Below are 24700 nucleotides of genomic sequence, written 5' to 3'. Positions count from 1 at the left end.
GCCCACGCATGGCAAAGGCAGACCTGAGCCTACACTACTGTGGAGCATATGCTTGGAGCTTCAGCCCTTCAATAACCCCCCCCACCCCCAACCCCCCCACCCCTCCTCTCATCCACCCAACCACCCCCTCCCCCAACCCTCCAGAGGGAGAGAGACAGGCTGGGCAGGGCCAGCTGCCAGTCCAGCCACGCTGCAGTAAAGTACAGGAAAGACTACTGGCAGATCCTCTTCTCATCACTCTGTCGCTTCATCGCTGTCGTGTCATCACCATGCCAGAACTTTTGGCTTTGATACCACAACTAAGTTTAAATATCTAAAAATGCAATGCTACCATGATACCATGGCAAACCTAGAAAAACGTAGTCACAGAACCGCTGTGCTTTATTTGAACAATTTATGTTACTCCATTGACTTGGACAGCTTTGTAGCAACAGGGGATTTGATGTCGGTTGGGTGATGGTCTTTCTCGGCTCTGTAAGTGAAATAGTTCCATCTGGCGCTGGTTTTGTCAACCAGTTAAGGTGGACTTGAATCCAGTTCAAGATGTGGTGGACTGTTAGATGCTGTTGCAGTGTTTTCAGTTGTTGATTCTTCATTTATCATTCAAGCAGCTCAAGCACTGTCTGATGCAGTTCTTCTTCTTTCAACTATTCCAATCTGCACATTTGCGCCCTCTGGAGGTGACGTTAAAATGGAAATGGAATTTCAGATTGCACGACATTTTTGACTGCTATGTACAGCCTTAAGGCAAATTTATGGTTTCTGCGGTGTGCCCGGCGTTCACGGTGTTCACGGCAAGACCGTTCTCTCCGCAGAGCCACAGCATTTTATGGTAAATGCGGTAACAGCACGGTGTTCGTGAAGAGCGCAGAATCTCCTCCGATTGACCATTTTTGCCGGTTGTCAGCTTTCAGTTTGCTCGATTAGACTACTTCCCTAGTAACCAACTAACATAGCAACCATTAACCAATCATAGCCTCTGAACTGACTGCGGCGTTTGCAGAGGCCTACTCATTTTTTGTGAGGAGCACTCGCCGCACAGACCCTCCGCACCGTGAACACCGGGCACACCGCAGAAACCATAAATTGCGCACTGCTAGCTATGAAGATCATTACAGATTTTTCACTGTGAGACTGCTGTTTCTGACCTCACCTTTAACTCTGAGTAATCCCACCATCTGTCTCTGAAATCTCTTTCTCTGTAATAGACAATCTCCTCCCTCCCCCACCCTGAGAAGGAGTTCTTATATGGCCAATCTCATCTATGTCTAAGATGCTGGTGTTATTGTAAGGTTAATCATCGCCTTTTCAATGGTGTGCATTATCGCACTCTGATGCCACCTCCTTTACGGTGTGTATGTTCTGTTATATGAGGGCTTCTATGATACGCATACTTTGGGGTGGCCATGGCGACCCACAGATGACACCGATGATTGATCCTGGAGCTGGGATAAGTGCCTGCGCACCGCCGAGCGCACCGGTCCACTGAAACGCAGCCAGGCGGAAAATTAGAAATCTCTTCATCCCTGGTCCATTTGAAATCCGATATCTCCCATCTTCCCCTCGCGCAGGCTCTCACTCCTCAGCCAATAAATCAGTAATTAAATGATGTGTTTGTGCGTGTGTTTGTGTGTGTGTGTGTGTGTGTGTGTGTACATGAATGGCAGGTGCACGTCCTTGAAGGATTAGCCTGGGCAGTTGGGGTGATGGGGGTTTTCAGCGGGGTCACCAGCAAGCGTGGCCCACACACACAGAAACACAGAAACACGCGCTTGTGCACACACGTACACATAAGCTCTGAGTGCGACAGTGTGTGATGGGTGTCGGTTGGAGGTGTTACGGTGCCTGTGGTATCAAATAAATCAAAGTCAGGCTTCCCAGACACCTCAGAGCACAGACCGACTGAAACCCTCAGTACTCTTCCACTCTTACAGTGGTGTCCCTCCTGGTAACTCTTCCCTGTTGTTTCCTAATCTCGGTGTCTCTCTCTTTGTGTTGTCCAGGTACGTCGGCCCAGGGCAGCCCCCTCCTGGCTTCCCTGCCTGTCCCGGGACGGCCCTTGCAGCCTCAGCTCGACCTCAAACACTTCCTGCCCTTCAGACTCAATGGATCCTCCCCCCTCAGCCTCTTCCCCAACTTTAACACGGTGAGTCAGACGGTTTGCCGTGTAGTTTATATCTTGCTGTAGCTAGTCTAATCAAAGCCTGTAGTCTTTTTTTTTAGATACTGTGACGAATAGCTTTCAGACAAACAGGGAGATAGCAAGCCAGAAATCTCAGCACCTGGCAAAGTAATAGCTGTGTGGTATTGATCAGCAGCCCTATAAACCCCTCGCAGACATATTAAGGTCATTTTGTGCTATGGGGCAGTAAAAATTGTACTTATTGCACCTACAGTATATGGGTTAGGGTTGTGGTCCACATATACCAGTCAAAAATTTGGACACACCACATTTTTCTTTATTTTTATTATTTTCCACATTTTAGAATAATAGTTAAGATGTCAAACCTATGAAATAACACAAATGGAATTATGCAGTGACCAAAAAGGTGTTAAATAAATCAAAACTATCTTATATTTTAGATTCTTTAAAGTAGCCACCCTTTGTCTTGATGGAAAGGCAAAGGCTTTGGAAAGAAATGAATACCTAGGCATCAACTTCACTATTTATATTTGTCTAAGAAACACATTTCAAGAATTTAAGCATAAGCCTTTAGATCAAAATGGCTTCAAGATAATGAAAAGCATGGTACATTCAATCAGATGTGCCCAAACTTTTGACTGCTAGTGTAAATTTCGTCCCAATGTTCCACCTCACGCTGGTTAAGACTGACTGACTGACCAGGAAGACAGACCTGTAACAGTTTGTCCTTAATGCCAGCCTCCCTGTTATTCAACCACACTGCAATCTCCCCTGCCAGACCTCTGCCTCCCATCCTCGTCCTACACACTCCACCTCTCTATCTGTCTGCAGAGGTCTGGCCCTGGGCTTGGGGTGCTAATCTTTATTCAAGCAGTGTGTTACCTCTCAGCATTGCTGTTGTCACTCCAGTATCAGTGTTTCTACAGATCAGCCTCCATTACTTTGTTTCAAAAGTCAGCAATAAACTGTACAGTTTTCAAGCACCTTGGCTCTGGTGCTTACCTTGCCTCAGCATGTGGAATTAAAAGCTTGTGTCTTTGATCCTTTACTTACCGGCAGTATACCCATTGTCATTTTTGCGTGTGTGTGTGTGTGAGTGTGTGTGTGTGTGAGAGAGAGAGCCGGTGCTTCTGATTTCTTTGATCCTACTTTTACAGTGTGTCTGCGTGTGTGTGTTCGCTTCTTTCCTCGCTCTCTGTGAAACCATCTCGAGTTCTGTGGTCTGTAAATGAAACATAAGCCATGGCTTTCTCTCCAGCATACACTTTACACCTTTTCAAACAAAGCGAAAAAAGGTAGGATGAGAGAGAGAGAGAGAGAGAGAGAGGTAGGGGCCACACAGACATCTGGGCGGCTGGTTCTTACAGCGGAGGACACGTGTGAGGGGGTGGATGAGACATACATGTATGCTGTATGATGTGTGTGTATGTGTGTGTGTGTGTGTGCGGAGGGGGGGTCCTCCAACCTGCTGTGTGAAAGGTGCTGTTTGTTCTCTGCCACCCACTGCCTTCGGTCCAGGAGTCAGCCATACCGCCCCATGGAAAATCCAGCATGCCAAGCCGCGAAGCCAGCATGGAAAGCAGCCAGTCCTCCGACAGTATCGTGTATTAATACTGGTGGTGCTGGTAGTTTAGGGCAGGTCTGTGGTCAGTGTTTTGTGTGTGTGTTTTGCTCACTCCATGTTTCAATGGGAAAATTAATCTTTTCTTTTAATGACCACTACAACCAAGGTGTCTCACAGCTGTTTTCAGGCCTTTATGTTGTCAGGCAAAAATAATTAGCAGCAATCCAGCAACAAAAATATTTTATATTTAAATGCACTTTTTGTTTTTTAAATATTCAGATGTACGATACACATTATCCACCCTTGATAATCGAGAAAACACTCATTCACCATCTATTTTTAGAGCTTGATTATGATCATTTCTGTATATATTTTTCCAAATAGAAACCCATTAACAAAACATTACAAACCCATTAACATTAGTTGCAGCCACTGTAGCAGGAAGAAGCAGTAGAATGAATGCAGCAAGCTAGTACAAAGGAAATTATATTTACTGAGTTACCATGCTATTCAGTCAGATATTGTTGAATAGAATATAACTCGCAGTAGGACATGGAATCTACCACTGCCAGAATGCAGAAATTATGATAACCACGGAAATAACAACAAATCAGTGTCGCTTCAGTCCCGAGAGGAGATGATTAGCCTCCATAACACACAGTCTGACGGTGCAGCTGTGGCATTAATCACAAAGTCCATTCAACAGGGAGCCGCAGGTTCTCCTAGCCCTGATAAGGCTCACGTTGTCCTGGACGTGTGCAGGGGGGGAAGATGAATGCACCTGTCTCCAAAACTAAATAGCCTCCAGTTTCCCTGCTGTCCTTCCTTACCCTCCCCCCCTCTCTCTCTCTCTGTCTCTCTTTCTCTCTCTCTCTCGTTCTCTCTCTCTCTCTCTCTCTCTCTACCTACCCTGAAACTCCATCATGGGCTCAGCCGCCCGGCGCTGGATAAGTTCTGTCTGCACCAGGACGGTGGGGGAGGACGGAGGGCCTGGACAATAGACGCATTTATAGCGGTCCGTTCAGGATGGCTGCGGACAGACAATGGGCACATTCTTCAGTTCCTAAAACAAATAGTTGTGTGCAGCCTGCCCTGCTAAGGTGGACAGAGGGCAGGACGAGTGGGAGAGCTAGGTTTCCATGGCCAGGCTTTGGCTTGTGAAGGGAAAAGTCAGTTGCTCCCCGAGGTAGTTTGGAGTCGTGTAGAGAAGAGGCCAAAATAAAGCAGCGGAGGCAAAGATACCCTTGAGGGAGAGGTATACCTCCAGCGTGGAGGTTTGAGTGTCAGGTGTGTTTATATTCTCTCTCACACCTGGCCTTGAGGAATCTGGAGTAAACAAGACTCCACTCTCGCACAGGCGGCAGCAGCTTTTTGACAGGGGACGGCTCTGTGTCCGGCGTTGTTCAGGCTTGTGTCTCAGTAAGACAGTAAGGCAGCACCGGCCGCCCCGCCGCAGATGCACCAACACGCCTTGATCTCTGGGCTGCCGGGGGCCGCCGGTGCCACTACAGCTCCGGTTACACTGAGCGTGGCGGTCTGACCCGGTGTGGTGGGGAACAGCGCTCTCCCCCGCCGTCCCCCTGGCCCCGTCTCCCATGTGAGCAGAGGAACAGATTCAGACTCAGGCCCGGGCCCGCCGCCAGCCCGGGGACAGATCCAAGGTGATTGTTATATGCGATACCATGCTGAAGGGTGCTGCAGTGAAATCAGCTGTCATCATGGAATGCAGATCTTCTAATGAAGCTCAGTCGCCGCGGCCTCGGCCCTCTCCCTCAGCTGTTTATAGTATGCCGTCCCGGGACACTCCGTGGTCTCCGCAGAGACCGTTAAAACCATATTTGTCACATAGTCTATCCAAAGTCTCACTCCAGAACTGCTTCCCCATGAGTCATAATCTCTTATACAGTCACGTTCCTGGAATCACAATAGACTCTAACTGCATTAGAGTATTAGCCATAGCTAGGCCTGTAAGAACCGGGCTATGCAGTTGTGCTACGACCAAATTTACTTATCCAGCAGAGCCTGTGTGGAGAGTAACATGAGCGCTTATAGATGACAAACTGATCTGATGGTAATGTTAAACACAACTCAGCAGTATGGTGAAAGCAGCAAATAAGAGCATTAGCATCCGGCAGATTCACTGACAGTGTTTACATTCTCAGAATATCCTGATTAACCCAGTTACTCAAATGACCTGGTTTTGAATGCATGTAAACATCATACAGTATGTATTGTTCCTTTCACTTTGGGTTTTTGTCTATGCAAACTCGCATTATGTGTGCATTTGTATGTCAACAAAAAACATGGCAGGGAGCAGTATTTACTACAGTATTACTATTACTTTTGAGATCATCATTGCCTTCCCCTGTATTAGAAGTAACCTCAGTCATACATGGTACTTCTTCATCTTTTTTTGCTGGCAGACCGTTCTATCTTCAGGTCAGTACAGGTGCACAGGAATATTCAGTTAACTGGTTTATTCATGGCAACAGAGAGACTCAATCGCCGGGTATCAGAGGTTCCTGTAAACAGCTTAACCTGAACAAGACCTTAACCAGCGTATGGCCATGTGCCAGGTTACTCCGTAGCCACTGATGTCTATGTCAGACACGTCATATGCAAAGCTCCGGGTGTCACAGACTGACCTTGAAGGGAGCATTTGAGCTTCCTCTGCCACAAACCTGTTCTGTAACAGATAGACCCTCCACCCCATGCCCCTGCTTCCTCGCTCCCTTTTTAAAAAAATATTTTGATACATTATATTCATCCAGCAAGGAGGAAATTCTCTTTTTGCCCTCTGGTTGGATGGAGCAACCTGGAGCAGAGAGGGGAGTTAAAGGAAAAATCCACCCTCAGATATTCTTACACTGATATGTATCATCAATCTGTGATGATACATGTATTCCAGGAGTTATTTTGTGATGGAGTGATGTATTTTACTTTTTTGGTGTATCTACTTTCCCTCAATCTGCCTCATCTGCTTCTACTTCAGTCAGTGATTTCCTACATTTCTGAGAATGACTTTCAACAGCACCCAGAGAACGGATGTGAACTTGTTACATTCAGCTGTGGGATATACTGTACAGTGAGAGTATGCACACCTTATGCAAAAAGCAACATGTCTTGTGGCTGCTTTGCATTCTGGTCTATTGAGGCTACTGTCAGTGGAGAAATTGGTCTCTCCCTCTCCCTGAACGATTGTCTAGGTGAGTCTAGATAGAAGCCCTTGCGCTTTGATTCTGAGGGACTGACACCAAAACCTGACGTTTACTTATAGCTTAAAAATGTTCCCCTATTAAACTCCATTGTAGCTGTGCTGGAAATAGACAGACATCATGTTTGGCCAGTTATCCATGGGAATAAGAAAAAATCATCACCGTGAAATGCAAGGTACATCGCCAATAGCTGTTTTTTTCCTTTAAGTATCTTACTCAAAGATGCTTTTACAGGTATGGCCACAGTGGGGATTGAGCCTGGGCCCTCTGGTTGGGGGGTGACCTCACCTCACTAACCATTAGACCATCCTGCCACGCTGACATAGTTCACTTCATGTGTTTTAATATCTCCTGTGTGTTCTCTGTATATTCTGTTGTGATTATGTGTTGTTTTTGCTGCACCCAAATTTCTCATTTGGGACAGTAAAATCTTGAACTTGGAACTAACGCTGTTTGCCCTGGTCTTCTCTCACTGTCTCTCAGATGGACCCGGTACAGAAGGCAGTGATCAACCACACGTTCGGTGTCCCTCAGCCTCTCAAGAAGAAACAGATTATCTCTTGTAACATTTGCCACCTGCGCTTTAACTCAACGGTAAGAAATGCTGTAGTGCCTATATGGCTCTGTGTTGTGTTGTGTTGTATATGAGAGACAGGTCAAGGGACAGACAGAGAGAGAAGGAGACTGCATGCAAGACTGTGTAATTTACAGCATAAAAGAAATCTAAACCAGAGTCTAGCTTCAGAGAACAACATCTCTCTTTGTTTTCTGCCTCTGCCATCATCTTGAATGTTGGTTTTTGAAAATATGGCCGTTCTAAAATTACCTGAGCTCTTATCTTCCCCGCTGACTCATTTTGTGCGTGTCTGTCTATGTATCTACGTGTGTGTGTGTGTGTGTGTGTGTGTGTGTGTGTGTGTGTGTGTGTATGTGCATGTTTGTGTGTCTGTGTGTGTGTGTATGCAAAACAGAGAGACTGTAAGCACGTCTCCAATTTTCTTTACTTTAAATCAAAAGGTAGTCATTTATTTATCTATTTATTTGCACATAAAAGTTAGTTTGGTTTTCCCTTAAGTGTATTTGTGTGTGTGTGTGTGCGCGCGCGCGCGTGTGTGTGTGTGTGTGTGTTGTTTTGGTGTGAGGGATTAGACAGCAGGGAGAGCTGCCGTTTATCAGCAAAGAGCAGAAACAATCAGCAGCCCCAGCAGGAAGCAACATTCTCGGCTTCTCGTTCCATTTCTCCCATCCCTACCTCCAGCACACACACACACACACACACAAATACATACACGCTAACATGCATGCTTGTACACCAACACAAACACATACACACAGTCAAACATCCTGCGACATTTCATGCATATTCACATAAACAAATAGACAATAGTCCAGAAAGCTTTAAGACATCTCACGTCTGGGCACAGTAAAACACACACACACACACACACACACACACACACATAATCTTTTTGGGCTCCATCTTCAAAGAGGGGCAGAGACACAGGAGACGGTGAGCGGAGGGGGAGAGAGCAGACACAGACTTGCTCTTCACATACTAGAGCAAATCCCATTCCCTGCCTCTGCACATAAAGAGGAGCGTCAGGTCTGACTGTAGCTTTATCTGTCTCTCCGAGGGCAAGGAATAACCCAACCATGCACCCTGCTTTGGAGTTTGCTGAGATATCATATCAAGTTATCCTTATGCATAATGCTCAAAGGGGAAATAAGTCCGATTTTTACTGCCCCATAGACAGTAAAAACCTTCCTTACTGGCTTTCAAAACTCACTCAACTGGACTGTGTTTTGAGACAAAACTCCCCACCCATTATAATTTAAAGAGACACTCACAATCCGCCTGCTCAGTAATGGAGGGTGGTGCTATGAGCGAGTGATCGCCCTCGCAAGAAATTTCCGCTACGAACGCTAAAAAGCAAGGTAAGGAAATGACAAAGCAGTGTTATTACGACAGTATTTTGAATCTTTTGCATTTTGAAACACTTTCTGCTGGATCTCTGCTCTAACTAGCTAGCCTAACTCGTCTCTAATGTGAAAATGTGACTTTATTGTTTGTGTCAGTTAACAGGCCACCATAGCTCAAGGGGACAGGAGTGTGCGTGTGTGTGTGTGTGTGTGTGTGTGTGTGTGTGTAGGGAGGAGACAAGTTCTTTCAATGTTGTTGCAATTCTTACTGGCTGCTGATAGATGTTGATAGAGGTCATATTGCTTAATGCCCCTTTGCTAATAATGCAATTATTATATAGCATGGTATATCAATGATATATTGTCAATTTATTGATATTTTGGGATATACCTTGTTGGGTCTGGACGAGGCTGGAGTAGTCTTTTACATTACGAGGTGTTTTCAGTGTACATTCCTCCTATTTCAGAGGCAGTGCGGTTGAAACATTGTAAAATAGTTGAATAAATATGTGGGAGCTTTGGCAGCAGTGTGCGGTGTTCTCCTTTTTCATGGTTCTTTGTAAGCTGCTCCACTCCAGCACCTGCTAAAAATTTTCATTGGCAAGTTTCTCCTCTTGTTCACCATGGTACAGAGGCTACTTTGAAATGTGCTTAAATAATTACACAATACAAGCGATTGCATGCTGCAGTGAAAAATAGCATAAAGACAATGGTGACTGGTGCTTTTAATAAGAAGCTGTGTTTTAATACATGTGCCCGTAATGTTAGAGCAAACTATGTCTTAGAGAAGTCATAAATACCAGCTATAGCCCAGTGAGTAATTACTTAATCAGTGGTCAAATCAAGAATCCCTTTCTAAGAGCCTTGTATTTCCCTGAAGTCATGCTGGGAAGGCTGCTGATGTGAAAACCAAAGCTCATTTCACACCTTGTCCCTCCGTCTCCGCCGAGATTCAATTGGACGGAGAGACGGGCGGCAGGGGAGGGGAGCCGGCTGAATTCGTCACGTCACGCTAATCTCCGAAGCCTTTTCACGGCAGATCAGTCAGCCGATGTGCTGAGGTATTCAAGTTGTGTTTACAGATGCTTTGACAGCCACGTTATTTATAGGCCTGCACTATATCACACCATTAGGTTCGCTAATGTGAAGTCTGCGCGCCCGACTGCTTACCCAGACTGCTGGTGTTTACCTCGACCTTTATCTGTTATATATATAATATGGGAGAGCTGTGGGAGGTGGGTGATGTGTGTGTGTGTGTGTGTGTGTGTGTGTCTGTAATCTTGTATCTACATACTAACACAGTGCATGCGGTGATCTTTTTATTGCTATCACCCTTAATGTATTGTTGATGCTCAGGTAATCAGGGAAATCCACATTCAAAGCCAGCAGCTGTACGTGTTTCGCTCACTCTAATGAAAAAGTCTCTCAGTGTTTGCGAGTCTGTTAGTCATTTCTGAATGTATTTATTCCTCACTTAGGAAGCCTTCAAAGCAGAGCCCGATCTCCCTCCTCGAGTTGTTTAGTGCCTGAGGGTTTGCATGACTTATTTGTTTAAGAAGTATTAACTGTATGAGGGATTGCTGCCGTGGCTGAACGACTGCACCTCACCCTGCCCAGCCCTAGATAAACCTGTTAAAACCAACACACACTTTTTGAGGAGTTTTATTCAGTAATGCGGTACATTCATTTTGGAAAATAGTCATTAATTTGTATCGAGGACTTAATTAACTGCTATCCCATATAAAATACTAAAATTAGTTTTAATTTTGTGTCACCTTTTTCACATGTTGGATATCTCATTTTGGAACAGAACTCTTCAGTTAGCCGTGATTTAAAGCGTACATGTGTATAAATTGTATTAGTGCTGAAACAATTAGTCGATTAATCGATTAGTTGATCGACAGAAAATTTATTTATTATAATTTTGATAATCGATTCATCGTTTTAATCATGTATCAAGTAAAAATACCAAACATTTGTTGGGTACAGCTTCACAAATGATAAGAGCTGCTGCTTTTCTCTCATATAATTATTAAATTAATACATTGGGGTTTTTCGTCTGCTGGTCAGACTAAGGAAGCAATTTTGAGGATCACTTTAGGCTCTGGTTACTTGTGATGGGCATTTGTCATATTTTTGATATTTTCTACACTAATCGATTAATCGAAAAAATAACCGCTAGATTAATTGATCATAAAAATAATCATTACTTGCAGCCCTATATTGTATCAGTAGGCTTGTATCATGCTTTCCATAGTGTGTTCAAAATCTAGATCTGCTCTTTCCATCCAAAGTGATCACATGTCAAGGCAGCATCTCTATCGCTGGCAGCAGCTCATGAGAGCTGATCCTCAGAGGTTGTTTTAGGTTTTAATGAGTGATCTCTGTATTGATTTCCTCGCTGTTCCTATGTATTCACGCTTGTTCTGACACCGGGGGCTTTGCTCGTGGATTGAACGGGGCCGTGAGAATGATGGGAATGTGAAGGTAAAATGTGATCCACAGAGGGCGAGAACGGCGTGATCCAAAGTCAGTCAGAATGTGATTTGGTTCTGACTTGTGTCCATAGTGTGTTATTTGTGTGTCCATGTGTGATATACTGGAGTGCTATGTGTGAGATTAGTAGTTGCCACATGTGTCTAGGATTTGCAGTGGGCTGACTCTCACAGTGCACATTAATAGGATAGTTGTGGAGATGGGATCCTCTCTCTTGTTGCATATTACACATGCAATTATACCTTTGGCCTCCCAATGTGCCAGTGCTGTTATCAGGTAGAAACAGACTCTCTTCCTTGCAGCCTGTGTGTGCCTGTGAGAGAGAGAGAGCAAAAATGTAGGCGCACATTTTAACATTTATTTCACGTGTGTTCGGGTCTTCAGAGCAGATAATGCGTTGAGTCTAACGCTCCCCTCTCCCCTCTCTCCTAACCTCCCGCCCTCTCTACTCCCCCGCAGAACCAGGCGGAGGCCCACTATAAGGGACACAAGCACGCCCGCAAGCTCAAAGCCATGGAGGCCCAGAAGAACAGGCAGCGGCGAGCTGGGGAAGCCTCGTCCGGGGGAAGGGAGCGAGACCGCGACCGGGAGAGAGACCGGGAACGGGAGCGGGACAGGAGCAAGACGGCCGCCACCGAGGTCGCGATCCCCGCGCTCATGGACACGAGCTTGATGGAGGGAACAAGTAAGTCGACCGACAGAGACGGAGAGACGGGGGTGAGGGCCGATCCGGGAAAAGGAAACGCTCTTCGTAACCGATCGTTCTCCACCCCTCTCCTTCTTGATGATCGCTCTATCGGGGTTTGGTTCTTTATGTCCTCTAATTCCCTTCTTCCACTCAATTTCACTTTGCTATCCCGCCTTTCATCTTTATAATCCCTCTCCACCACTTCCTTACAACCAATCCTTCTCGCCCTTCTCACATCCATCTACAGCTCTTGCCATTTCTCTCCTGTTGTCCCATCCTCCTCCTCCGTACTGTATATCTTCTCTACCTCCCTTATCTCTCTCCCTCCATCCCATTGTTTTATAGGCTGTGATTACATCTTCTGTACCCCATCCCCTCAACGCTTCTGCGCATTGAAAGCTTATCAATTTTCAGCCCATGCTATCCTCGGCCCCCTCCTCCAAACTGGGCCTCTCTACCCACGCCCAGTGATGGATGGAAGGCTCCGAAGCTGTGGGATTGTGGGATATCTGGGAGCGAGGGATGTTGTGTTAATAAAGGGACTGGCTGAGATCGATCGGAGTCTCGTTGGAGTCGTTTTTACCCCTTTTTTGCCTCTTCATTTCCCTCCGCTCTCTCCTGTCTATCTATCTTGGTTAGAGAGGTTAGCTGTAGAACAAGAATTGGCATATTTGTGCAACATGAAAGAATGACACAAAGCTCTGCCTGAGTGGAGAGGGAGCAAAATAGTGGTTAGAGGCTTTTTATTTGAGGGGTTGTCAAGTAGAAAATAAAGTTGAAAGAAATCAAAGGCTTCCTTTACAAGGAGTTAAAATCTTTTTTCATATTGGTGGTGTAAATATAGACATTTTAACCTTTGATAAGGAAAAGAGTGCTTTGGTTTTCCTTTCAGCATGATACTTGTTGGCTATACTACTAGACAAGGCTGCAACTTTAGCTTGAAGAGCGTGAATTGCTGTGATAGCATTTTGGCTGTAGAGTGAACCCATTACCTTCTCATATTACACTTGTCTTGGTCCAGCTTTTCATTTATCCATCCAAAGCAATGGGAGTGGAAGGGCGGTAGAGCGGTTTTCCTCCTCTCTCGTCTACTTTCGTACTTCATCCTCCTCTCCACTTCCCTTGCCCCGGAGAAGATCGCTATCTGAGCTGAATTTCAAAATGCGCTTGGATGCTAGAGGGAATATCAGAGAAGAGATATGAAGGTATTGGGTAAGGAGGGAGAGTCTGTACTTTATCCCCCTCATACACACGCGCATGCACGTAGACGCACGTGCACACGCAAACACACACGCACTTGCAGAGGCACACATTTTTGCCCTGAGCACTGAGAGTCTCCTTCAGAAAGGAGAGAGTGGACAAAAGACTGGGAGCCTGATAACGCTCTCATCAAATCTCATTTTAATATTCCGCCGTTGCAAGGAGAGGTCTGAAAAAGGGAAGCAGAAGCAGACACGAAACGAGATGATGAGTGGAAAATGAAAGATAAGATGAAATGAATGAAAGAGAGAGAGAGAGAGAGGGAGGAATGAGAGAGAATGGGGGGGAGGTCAGTGGAGAGAGAAAGTAGATAAGTCATAGCTAGTTTTTATGCTGTGAATAATTTTACAGTTCCAAGGCAATTTTGTGAGGAGGAACACTCTTTAATAAGCCCAATTGTGTGATTGGCCTGATGTGAAATTGAAATGCAGTGGAGCGAGCCAGTGGTGGCATGCACCACAATGCCAACCTGTAATGGAATAGCACTCCAAATTAACACTCTATGAAATTAGTTATGTCTGCATGAAACTGAAGGCTGGTGGGGAACTGTCTGAGGGTAATGCCCACATTGTCTGCCATCAAGAACCAATAATAGCATACCTCCGGCTGGACGTTTGGACACAGGAAACCACTTGCATTCATAGCTGCAGGAAGATCTTTTGACCAGGGGTGCTGCTGAAAATCACAGTACACAAGAGCACACGGCTTAGAAAGGGCTTTCCAAGTACATTTGGGCCAGTGCCACTCAGTGAAATGGACTAGGTAATTTGAATTTAGGCCTATATACACTGGTACCAAACTGAGCCATCGCAGCAGAATTGGGAGACGTAGCTAGTTAGTAGCTAATTTGATGTGTCCAGTGATTATTGAAAATGCTTCAGTGAATTTAATATTGTAGCATCTGGCAGGGCCAGACACAAACCTTGGACCTTAAGCTACTTGAGCAACGACACTACCACTACACCAACAGCAATATCCCATATGTCAGTTTAGCTTCTGGACTTTAATATCTCAACAGGACAGCGTGTCCCACGTTCAACTGCAGCATTAATTCTGGCCCAGTCTACTGCAATACACCCAACTTATATTGCCTGATAATGAAGGGTCATTTTGTTTTTTAAAAATGTATTGCATATAAGTTCTATCACATCGCATTCTCAACTTATCCCATAGTTCCTGCAGGTATACCATTTAGGCTACCACAACAATTGGTGGAGAAAGACAGAGAAGAGTAGAGGGAACATTTTCAGTCTTAGAAAAGAGCTAATGAACACTTGAAACACAGACCAAGAAGGGAGGGAAGGCATACAGACAGTGAGTGAGTGAGCGAGCGGCAGGCTAGCGCCTAGAGACAGAGGGCCTGCATCATCCGTGACAAGCATCAATCACCCCAGGCTTTGATTGACTCTGCTGTTGAAACCTTCTTCAAGGGAACTCTGTCTGCCATCACAGTAATGATGATTTAAAGCAAGAGTTTTACCCCAGGGAAGCTGTTTATGTTCTCAGACTGCCTTGGATCAGTGGTTGCAGTCAGAACTTAGTGCTTAGTGTCTGTGTGCATATGTGTATGTGAGTGTGTACATAGCAAATTTAGCCTAATGAGTCCAATCTTCATATTCATTTGGTATTTGGCTGTGGTTAAAGTTCTCACAGGATCAATCTACTGAGCAGCGATCTCTTCAGATATGTTTACACTCTAAGCCTGTCAACTTTAATTGGACTGTTAAGACTTGGATTAAATTCCCTTCAAGTTAAAGAAAACTGATGATTGCCTACACAACATTGATCTGAATATCCATATTTTGCTACTGTGTGATTTGCAGAGTTACTATCCACAGTGGCCCTGTCATCACTGCCAATATGCTGGCCTTTGGTCTGACAGTTTGCCAATCTTGGTTGCAGTTCCTGCCATCATGTAGACGGTCAGAGGGCAAGCGGGATGATTGACAAGCAGACAGACAGGAGGTGTTTTCTGGGGGACCCGTGGGGGGAGAGGGGGGCACTTTATTTGTGTCACAGCATTTGTTGACCCAAGTCTGCGCAAATCAGCAGCTCTTTTGATATGAGAGCCATGAGTAGACGTAGTCATTTTTTTTCTGTTCAGGTTTGGGTTTAGCTTCTTTAAAGCCGGGATACCTGAAACTCAGCGGGGATATCTGAAATGATTCTTTGCTGAATGGGGTCCTTCATGATCCGAGACCTCTGGATTTTCAGAGAGGACTTTGATTCCCCCCAGCCTCCATGTCTTCCTCGGTAAGGTGCCTCCTAAATCCATTGATCAGTATCACTCCCCTCTAGAGACTTCTCAGGTGGCCCCGTCTTTCACATAAGCTCAGGATCATACCAATCCCCCCTCTACCAGGGGAGCTCGAATCCCCCAGGGGTCACTCTCATTACAGAGAGGGGACTGTCTAATCTTGCTCTTATACAGGTTCCTTTTCTGCAGCAGGAATGAGAGAGGAAGACCCTTATCTCCAGTGATGAATTTACTCTGGGACGTAAAAGGGAAAAATCAATGGAGCGCAGTTGCAGTGAAAAGGGATGGTGTGTGTGTGTGTGTGGGGAAAGCGCAGCAAATGAAATGGAGATATTCAGTGAGCGTAGCACACAGCGCTCTGGGGTGAAGTGTGTGACTCCCTTGGGAGGGCGATGGGGTGAAGGGGAGATGTGCGTAATGGAACTCCAGTGACTTATCGGCCGGGCCCGGCAGTCGATGGGTTTGTTTATATTGACTGAGCCTTGGGTCCTTCACTTGATATTTGAATAGTGAGGGGAAGAAAAGGGGGAGGGAGAGCGAACAAGAGAGGTGGGGGTGGGATGGGGGGCGGTTGCGGGAGAGGGTGGGGGGGGGCTGATGGCATTTACTGATGGCAAACCACAGCTAATCTAGTCCGTTCCACATGGGTTAAAAAAAAGGCTGATACTATATCGGAAAATGCCACAAAGCCAGCACTTGAAAAGCACCCTTAATGTCTATTCCAATATTATATTAAAAGCTGAATGGTTATTTGGAGATAAATTCTGCTGACTTTATATTTGCACTCAAAAAGTTTATTCCATATCAAAATATGATTTGATGTTTTACTACTTAAGCTTTGCAATGGGATTTTTCCAGCTATTTATGCAGTACACCAGCAGCCTAAAATCAGTTCTGTCAGACAACATCATGCTCTGTTGGAGTTTATTGATTGGGATGGAGAAAGCTAATGACTGTATCTATAATAGGATTCTATTGGCTGCTGCACAGTTTGCTGATTTTCCTCTTATTGCTGCCTTTTTCACAGGTCTTCAGTCTGATCTGGAACCAGCCAACCTGGAGGTGAAGCTCGAGGAGAGTCCCAGGAGCTCAGTAATGCTGACGCCTGTGTCTGAGGTTTCCTCTGTGGAGCTGGCCACCCTGTCCCCTCCCCAGGTCTCCCCTTCCTCCCAGCTCTCGGAGACCGCCTCGGACACCAGCGCCCCCGAGGCCCCGGAGGCCACCGAGGCCACCGAGGCCACCGAGGCCCCGGGCGCTGCCGCCGAGTCAGGCAGCCAGCCGGACACCTCCAGCACAGACGGGGAGCCCCGCACGGATGAAGACAAGGACCCCAAGAAGAGCAAGGCTCACCTCCATTGCCCTGTCTGCAAAGTCACAGTCAACTCCACCTCCCAGCTGGAAGCACACAACAGTGGTAAGAAGATGCTGTGACACTGAAGTTTGTACTTTCCCTTCAAATCAGATACAGCAGACACACAGGAAAAAAAAATCCCTCCTCTCTATCTTTCTCTCCCTCTCTCTCTCTCTCTCTCTCTCTCTCTCTCTCTCTCTCTCTCTCTCTCTCTCTCCTGTTTAGCTCTGTGTCTCTTTTTTCTAGCTCTTTGCTCTTACATGATCATTCTATGGTCATAGGAATGTTGTAAAGGCACTAAAACTCTGACCTGATTTTTGGTTGCTTGTCATTTTTGGCGATCTAGGAATTAGAGTACTCACTATAAGCCACTCTTGATCAGACCATCAGCTAAAAAATGTAAAAAAATAAAAAATAAAAAAAACACGCCTAAAATGTAAATGTAAAATCACTTGATTTACACTGTGACAAACATGCCATCTGCCTGCCTCTCTCTCTCCACCAGGTACAAAGCACAAACTGATGCTGGAAGGTCAGAGCGTCCAGCCCCGGCGCAGGGGGAAGGTGGTGGCGGCGCGAGCAGCCTGCAAGAGCAAGCGGCTCGGCAGCAAGGGCAGTGTGGGAGTGCCCAACAAGAACTTCCAGTGTGAAGTGTGTGAGATCTTTGTGAACTCTGAGACCCAGCTGAGCCAGGTGAGCATTTACTTACAGTGTACTGTTGCACATGCATGTGTGGTAGACTGTGGACTGTGGTTATATTCCTCTGAGAGAAAACAACTGGTCAGGTTTCTTAAATCTCTATGTGACTCTCTCTATATCTGACATTATTATTATTATTATTTTCCATCATCAAAGGCGCTCCAGCAGGCAATGTACCAAATTCATAGATCGCAATGGCACACTGAATGAACTTTAGCTAAAAAAAAAAAAAAAATCAGAAGAGATTGGCTGTACAGTGGCAGGATAGGGAGGCTAAACGGCAAGAGCTATCAGCCTGGAGACTCTCTGCCCTCCTGGTGCTGAGTGAAATGAAAGATGAAGAGAGGAGTGAGGGCTTGGAGAAGTCCTGTAGATTTGTCAAGGCACCCTGAGTGAGAGTGTTGCTAACCTGATAGGATTGCATTCAAAAGGCTGTGGGCACAGTGACTGTTGTGCGGGGAAAACACACTCGAGCCCAACCAAGTCAGGCAATGGAGAAAATGCCGCATATAATTACCTCACCTCCACGTACAGATGATGTGGCTGCATAATTAATCAGAAAACAGAATTGCCTGGACATAGCTAACTACCTCCTTACATATCAAGGGACTAATATTGCATATATGAACAGGCTGATCTCTGATGTCACACTTCACCCTTCTCTGTAAAAGCTATATTATATGATTTATATTAATGGTGTAATTTTAAAGATCTTAGTTAATCCGAGGCCAGATTTTACAATACCCTGGTGGTGGAAATGTGTGTGTACTCAAATTAATGCAGCAGTTTCATTTACAGCCACATGAATGAAGCTATTCAGAGCAGCTTGTGAGTGAAGGAGACATTTATGCAGCAATTATTTTTCCACATTAGACAGATATACATCTCATGCTATAATTGACTGCAAGGCTGTTCCGTGAGTAGGGATTTATTTACCACACAATAATGCAAGATACGAATGCCTGAGGTATTTAATATGTGGTTACACTGGCATGGACGTTATCACACCATGCCGGTAAAGTAATTTCTCCACTGTCTTGGAAACTTTGCCTATGCTGAAATGGAATGTGGAAAAGACACAGGATATGCTGGCATGTGTGTGTCGACCCTGGCTGCACTAGCCTTAAATGCATTCCACTGGCACTATTCAAACATCCCTCGTCCCGGGAGGACATAAGCCCGTTAGTGGTGCAGCAAGACAGGGAGAGGGAGGAAGTAATGTGATGTAATTTCTGTGCACCTCAGTCATATTGAATGTTGTATCCATTATTAATTCAATAGACCGATAACATTTGAAGTTGTTCCACTGCGGTACAACAGATGCTTGTTAGCCCACTAATGGCATTTCTGCTGGTCTCTCCGCAGCACATGAATAGCAGAAGGCACAAGGACAGGCTGGCAGGAAAACCTCCCAAACCCAAATTCACCCCCCACAGCAAGAGCCAGCCAAGCTCCAGCTTAGCGGTAAGTCACAGCATAAAGAGACAGACAAACAAAACACTGTCACACAAATATGTGTGCATACACACACTCAAGGAAGACAAACAAAGCATAATTGCCTTTCTGTTACGACAGATATGCTTGAACATACTGTAAACACAAGGCAAAATTGGAATAAATTCGGGAAAATTAATCTAAATCTAGCTTGTAAAGTAATGCATTTTCAAACACCCACTTCAATTTATCTGTGTTACAGTTAACTGATTTGACCCCAACCCTGACACGCCTATAAATGCATACACACACACACACACACACACACACACACACACACACACACACACACACACACTTAGGCCTCATTACATTGCCCTTAGGGGTTTCTCTGTCTCGGTGAGCCAGCATGCCTGTGTGCCTGTACTGTCATAGAGGTTAAGCACACCGCTCTGTTGTACTCAATGAGTCCCCTACCCATGAGACAGGTCTAAAATAGTCCTGCTCTCCCCCACTGACCAGCTCTGACAACAGCAGCCTGAATCAGCACTCCAGATTAATCACTTCTCTGCTCCTGTCATATCCGCACCTCCCCATTTCTCCTCCTCCTCCTCTTCTTCCTCCTCCACCCTACAGAACGTGAGATGGAGTGGCTATGCAGGCGGGGCTGTGTCTGCCATGAAGAAAGCGTTCAGCCAGTACAACCTCACCTCCCTCTCCTCGCAGGTCAGTGGCAGGAAAAGCCGAGACTGGGGTTGGATTGGAGGACTTCAGGCCTGGCAATGGGCAGGGGACTGAGCAGAAACGCTGAATAAATCACGTTTACATTAACATCATAAAAGCTGTAGAGTAAATGCCTGCCACTTAATCCTTGTCTTGACTGAAATGGGCTGCAAAGCGTATCTGTGTAGTAGTCCTAGCATTAGCCTATTATGTGTAATTGATTAATGAGTGTTCATGAGACAAGCCATCAGGCAGCCAGTTCTCTCTGGTATTTAGTGTGGGGAAATGTATGAAGACAGTTAGCCTAGGTACTGTAACTACTGTGCTGTGCAAAAAAGGCCATGATTTTGGGAAACGTGAGTAAATGCGCGCCCCTCTGACATGAGCCTGTTTTCTTGTATTGTATTCTTCTCTCTCACCCTCACCGTTCCCCCTCCTGTCTTCTCCAGACCAAACTGGCCTTGCAGAAGCAGCTGACCAAGAGCTTGACAACTGGCTTCCTGCCCAGCCCCCTCACCCAGCCAACTCTGTGCACGGTGGCAACTAACCCGCTGGCCCTGCGCCACCCAACGGGCACCGCCACCTTCATCCAGACCCCCTTCCTGGGCCCTGCACTGTTTCGGCCGGCCCCGGGGCCACTGCGGGCCACTCACACGCCCATCATCTTCTCCCCCTACTAAAGACTTGACCCGCTTCCCTTTGAGCTCCACCCTCGTCCCTTTACCGAACCCCCTCAGCCCTCCCTTAGTGTGATCCCACGTGACAAGGGCCACACGCAAACTATGCAGCCCGCCAGACCCAAGATGAAAAGAGTGCACAAGGTCAGCCGTGAGACCCGAGAGCAGCTCCTGTCCCGAAGGCCAAGATCCCATCTCCCCGCCATGCCTTCTGTCTGCTTCTCCTATCATGACCTTAGGAGCAGCACCGGCCTCCAGACAGTGACTGGTGCAAGGAGGTCTCTTTTATAGCCATTTCATGGGTCAACATGGTTTGGATTATGGATATTATTGTGTAATTTATTAGAGAACAAACATAGAGAAGTCTAGATGTATGTTTAGTGTGGTTGCCACAAAATAAGGTCCCTTTACTTGATGCTCTTTTAAAACATTTTTAACTTATTGGTTTTGGGGTTTTATGAAGGGTCAGCGTATCGTAGGCCGTGACAGCAGCTGAACCCAAGTCATACTCCTGTACGGCTGGACAAGACAGGTTGACCAGCCTTTTTCAGATCCACAAGCTCAATGCAGTCAGGATCATCTGGTGTCAGATGGAATCGCACTGTATCTTGGATATGGCAGAGATCAAACAACTTTCTGGACAAGTACCCACTCTCTAGATATACTTTTGAAGGACAAATGTGCAGGTCCTTGTCATGAGCCTCATGTGGACCTATAATTGTGTCCATGATGAGGCTCCATAGCACCGTACACACCTCCAGCCCTCTCCCAAGCCGTGAACTCATATGATTAAATCATTTCCTCCTTTCTCTCTTTGTTTCTGAGTCACAGCCACAGTCATAGCCCCTCATAATTTATTTCCTGCCCTGTATCCCCAGGATTAAGCACTCATTAAGGTCCTGAAAAGGTCAGCTTGTCAACTTGACTTTGTTTCAATTTTCAAATCTGTCCCCTTGAAAAAGATTTTTTGCTCCACTAATTCACGCAATGCAGCTTGAGCATTTTTGCTCTCGCCCAAGCTAGCAGCACAAAAAACCTTTCTGCAGATATGGGTGTCTTACATTGTGAAAATGCCATGATTTCTTTTCCCTCGTGATTGATAGTTGTCCTTCCCTCCTCCTCCACCCCACTGTCCTCACCTCGTTGTTGCCCTGAAATCTCTCTTGCATTATCTCAGCATGAGTTGATGAGGAGCAGGGAATGCCTCCCCCAGCACACACACACACACACACAGATACTGAAAACACACATAATGAAAAGACAAAGGAAAGGACTTGATAAGATTTCAAAGCTCACTGAAACGTTTGGATGACAGTGGTTGGAGGGACTGTTCACCCAGTACTTGATTGACATCCTATTGCAGCGTCTGCACACAGTGAGGGAGGGAACAAAGCACAGTGCCATGGCAACCACATTAAAAGCACCTTAAAACTGAGTTACTTACAAAAGCAATGAAAATTGTTTTGATGTTTATCTTTTCTTTTCTTTTTTCGCTCTAGGTGTACATTTTCACAATCTCATGTCAGTTTAAGTGAGCATTTTACTTAAAAAAAAAAAAAAAAAAAAAAAAAAAAGAACAATCAAGTGAGAATGATCGCATTATGGTTTGTCCATGACGAAGACAAGTCTGGCTCTCAGATCTCACATTTAAAGCAATACATTCAATAAGTTTATGTTTATGATGTTTCAGTGTGTCGATGGCTTTATCTATTCTATACTGTACACTCCCGTAACAATGTATTATGTACTCCTACACAGCCAAGGCCAACTCTGAATTGTCAGTGAAGAGTCATTGTGAAATGATGGGCTGTCCGGATGGTACTGCCCTTGATGCTTGATGCTCATGGTCAGTCTCCGCATGTTGTGACTCTGGGCTGAACTGTTCCATTTATAGTTGCTCTCGCGCTGCGGAGAGGCTGCTTCAGCTCAGTATGACATTGCTGTTTCACTTTTTAGTGGAAACAGGAGAACTTTTGTATGACTTTCCACTGAGCGAACAACGTTATGTTAGAGACAAGTGTTCTGGATAAGTGTCACAAGTGCAACATCACATGTCATATTGCTGTTCATGCCTATGTACCGTCTCCCACCCACCAAGCTCCACCTCCCCAACCCCACCGATACACCTCACCCCATCCCTCCCACCCCCCCCCCCCACTCCCAAAATGGACACCTTTGGCGAGGTCTAATGAGGACTTGAAGCACACACACGTCAACCCTCCTTCAGTGTTTTACCCAACAACACCCACACCCAGTTACAGTAACAGAGAAAATCCTATGCATTTTCGTTGTGCAATATGTAGAGTTGTCTGTGATGCAGCAGCGCCATCTGTCGTGGAAACCATGTAATTGCCATCCAGTACTAGTGCTTCTCCAAAATCCTTTGATCCTACATTTCTGTTTGAGGCCCCCCGCCCCAAGTCTTTTTGGGAAAACGAAGCCACCGGGTCTCCTTGCCATACTGTACCAATGTGATTCTCCCCAGTCGCACTACTCAGTGAACCAGCCAGCCTTTAATCTTCACTGTTTGTTTGTTTCTATCACTCAGTGGGAACTCTGACCTACAGAACTGAAAATAACTTCTTTCTTAAAATAAAGAATCTAGAGAAGGCAGATTATATGTAGAAACCATAGAATAACTATAGAGATTTTATCAGAGTTGCTATTGTTATCTGTATCATGATGAATTGCTATCATAGAAGAGAGTAGATTATGTTATTGTAGGCTCTGTACAGCATACAGGGAAAGGAAAAATGCTTTGCTTGTTTCTTTTTTTTTCTTTGTTTATTTACATGGTTTTACCTACATGTTTTTTTAAAAGTACAAGAGACAAAAATATTTAAAACAAAATTCTTGAGTGAGTTTTTTTTTTCCTTGTTGAAGGTGACTGACTTAATTATGTAATTAAAGGCCTTTTCAGACAATATCCTAAAGTCACGTTAGCCGGGCCTTCTCAGGGGTGACAGGTTGAGCGAATGCTAACACGACCATCCATTCAGGGCGTCCCTCCGTAGCTCCAGAGAGCAGGAAACACTGTACTTATGGGTGGAATGAAATAAAAACTTACAGTGCTGTACCGCAGAGAGGACAAGGGATGGATTTTGGACAATAAAGCTTTTAGAACTTGTAAAAAACGTTTAGATTATGTAAATATCGATGTGTGTGTGTGTGTGTGTGAGTGTGTGTGTGTGTATATGTTTGTGTGCTGACCCTGCATCGTGGGTGCAGTGACAATACCAATTTATTTTATTGCAGTTCTGTTAAATATTGATATTCATCTGTGATTCATTTTTGACTGGCAAAGACTGGTAACATCCCAGAAGGCACTTCTTGGATTTATCTTGATATTTGAGCAATAACAAAATGTGTATGTGTGTGTGATCAAGAAGAAACCTAAGTCAGGCAGATGATAGTTAATGAAAATACAATGATAACATGATTGCTCACATAGTTTACATACATCCTGAGCCAAAATAACACTCATCTACTCTCCTTTGGATGGATTTATGTTCAGTTCAGTTGAATCAAAGAAAGAGAAGAGCTTGAAAGAGAAAACAATGCCATTTTAAATGCTATTTATTGATCAAATACTCATAGCTGAGCATATCCCACTCAGGAGTGGGATTTTTGGGGTTCTGTGAAAGTGTGCAACACCTTCACAGCATCTGTTCTTGTGGCAACCCAGAGGTAAACTCATGTTCTGCCCATTTCAGAAAACAATCTGTGACTGCGGGGTTGGTGCTTTGCCGAGATACAAGGGCGAAAGAGAATGGAAATAAGTTTCAGATACCACATCTGAGCAGTGTTGCCTTGATGGCACAGAGGGGAGTGATACAATAATATACTTGAGTAGCTGATGTAGTTTAGAGAAGGCTAATCTCCTTTATCTTCAGATTATTCTCCACAGATGGCCACTACATCGTACTATGGAAAAGCTCCAGCTACTGCAGAAAGATTAGGTGCTGAACAATGCTTGAATCCTACTGGATTATGGAACAGCACAGCTGACTGCTGTACTCAACATCTTCTGTGTGTTTTCCAATCGGTACAGTGTTTCCAAAGCCAGCGCTGCCTGTTTGTCTGGTGTGCTGTGCTCCCTGTCGCCCCTGAAGCCAGCCGGCTCCCTTCAACACACTGAAACCAAGCAGAGGAGCATCTGTCCCCGGACTGTTTATATTGTGATGAATCGTGACATCCAGGCATTCAGTGCTTTTCTCTATCGCACCCTATAAACATGTGCTTTGCTCCGTTAGCTCTGTCTTTAATTTCCAAT

The 24700-nt window shown here is 45.3% G+C and overlaps 1 protein-coding gene across 1 annotated transcript in view; it reads left to right on the top strand.

The window, feature by feature from the left end:
* The window catches only part of znf385c (zinc finger protein 385C), a 78535-nt gene extending 58105 nt beyond the window's left edge, over positions 1-20430 (top strand). The window contains exons 2-9 of the mRNA XM_071545631.1: positions 2004-2146; positions 7406-7516; positions 11798-12023; positions 16571-16957; positions 17400-17587; positions 18959-19057; positions 19664-19753; positions 20200-20430. Of these exons, the coding sequence (XP_071401732.1) occupies positions 2004-2146; positions 7406-7516; positions 11798-12023; positions 16571-16957; positions 17400-17587; positions 18959-19057; positions 19664-19753; positions 20200-20430 (1475 nt within the window). The remainder of the gene's footprint in view (positions 1-2003; positions 2147-7405; positions 7517-11797; positions 12024-16570; positions 16958-17399; positions 17588-18958; positions 19058-19663; positions 19754-20199) is intronic.
* Positions 20431-24700: the final 4270 nt, after the last annotated feature.

The sequence above is a fragment of the Centroberyx affinis genome, unplaced genomic scaffold, assembly GCF_046629955.1.
Source record: "Centroberyx affinis isolate AG114_WGS23_722 - 3 ecotype Tasmania unplaced genomic scaffold, CSIRO-AGI_Caff_v1 ptg000255l_1, whole genome shotgun sequence".
Classification (NCBI taxonomy): Eukaryota; Metazoa; Chordata; class Actinopteri; order Beryciformes; family Berycidae; genus Centroberyx; species Centroberyx affinis.
Note: the sequence above shows the minus strand (reverse complement) of the source record. Positions and strands in the feature narration are given on the sequence as shown.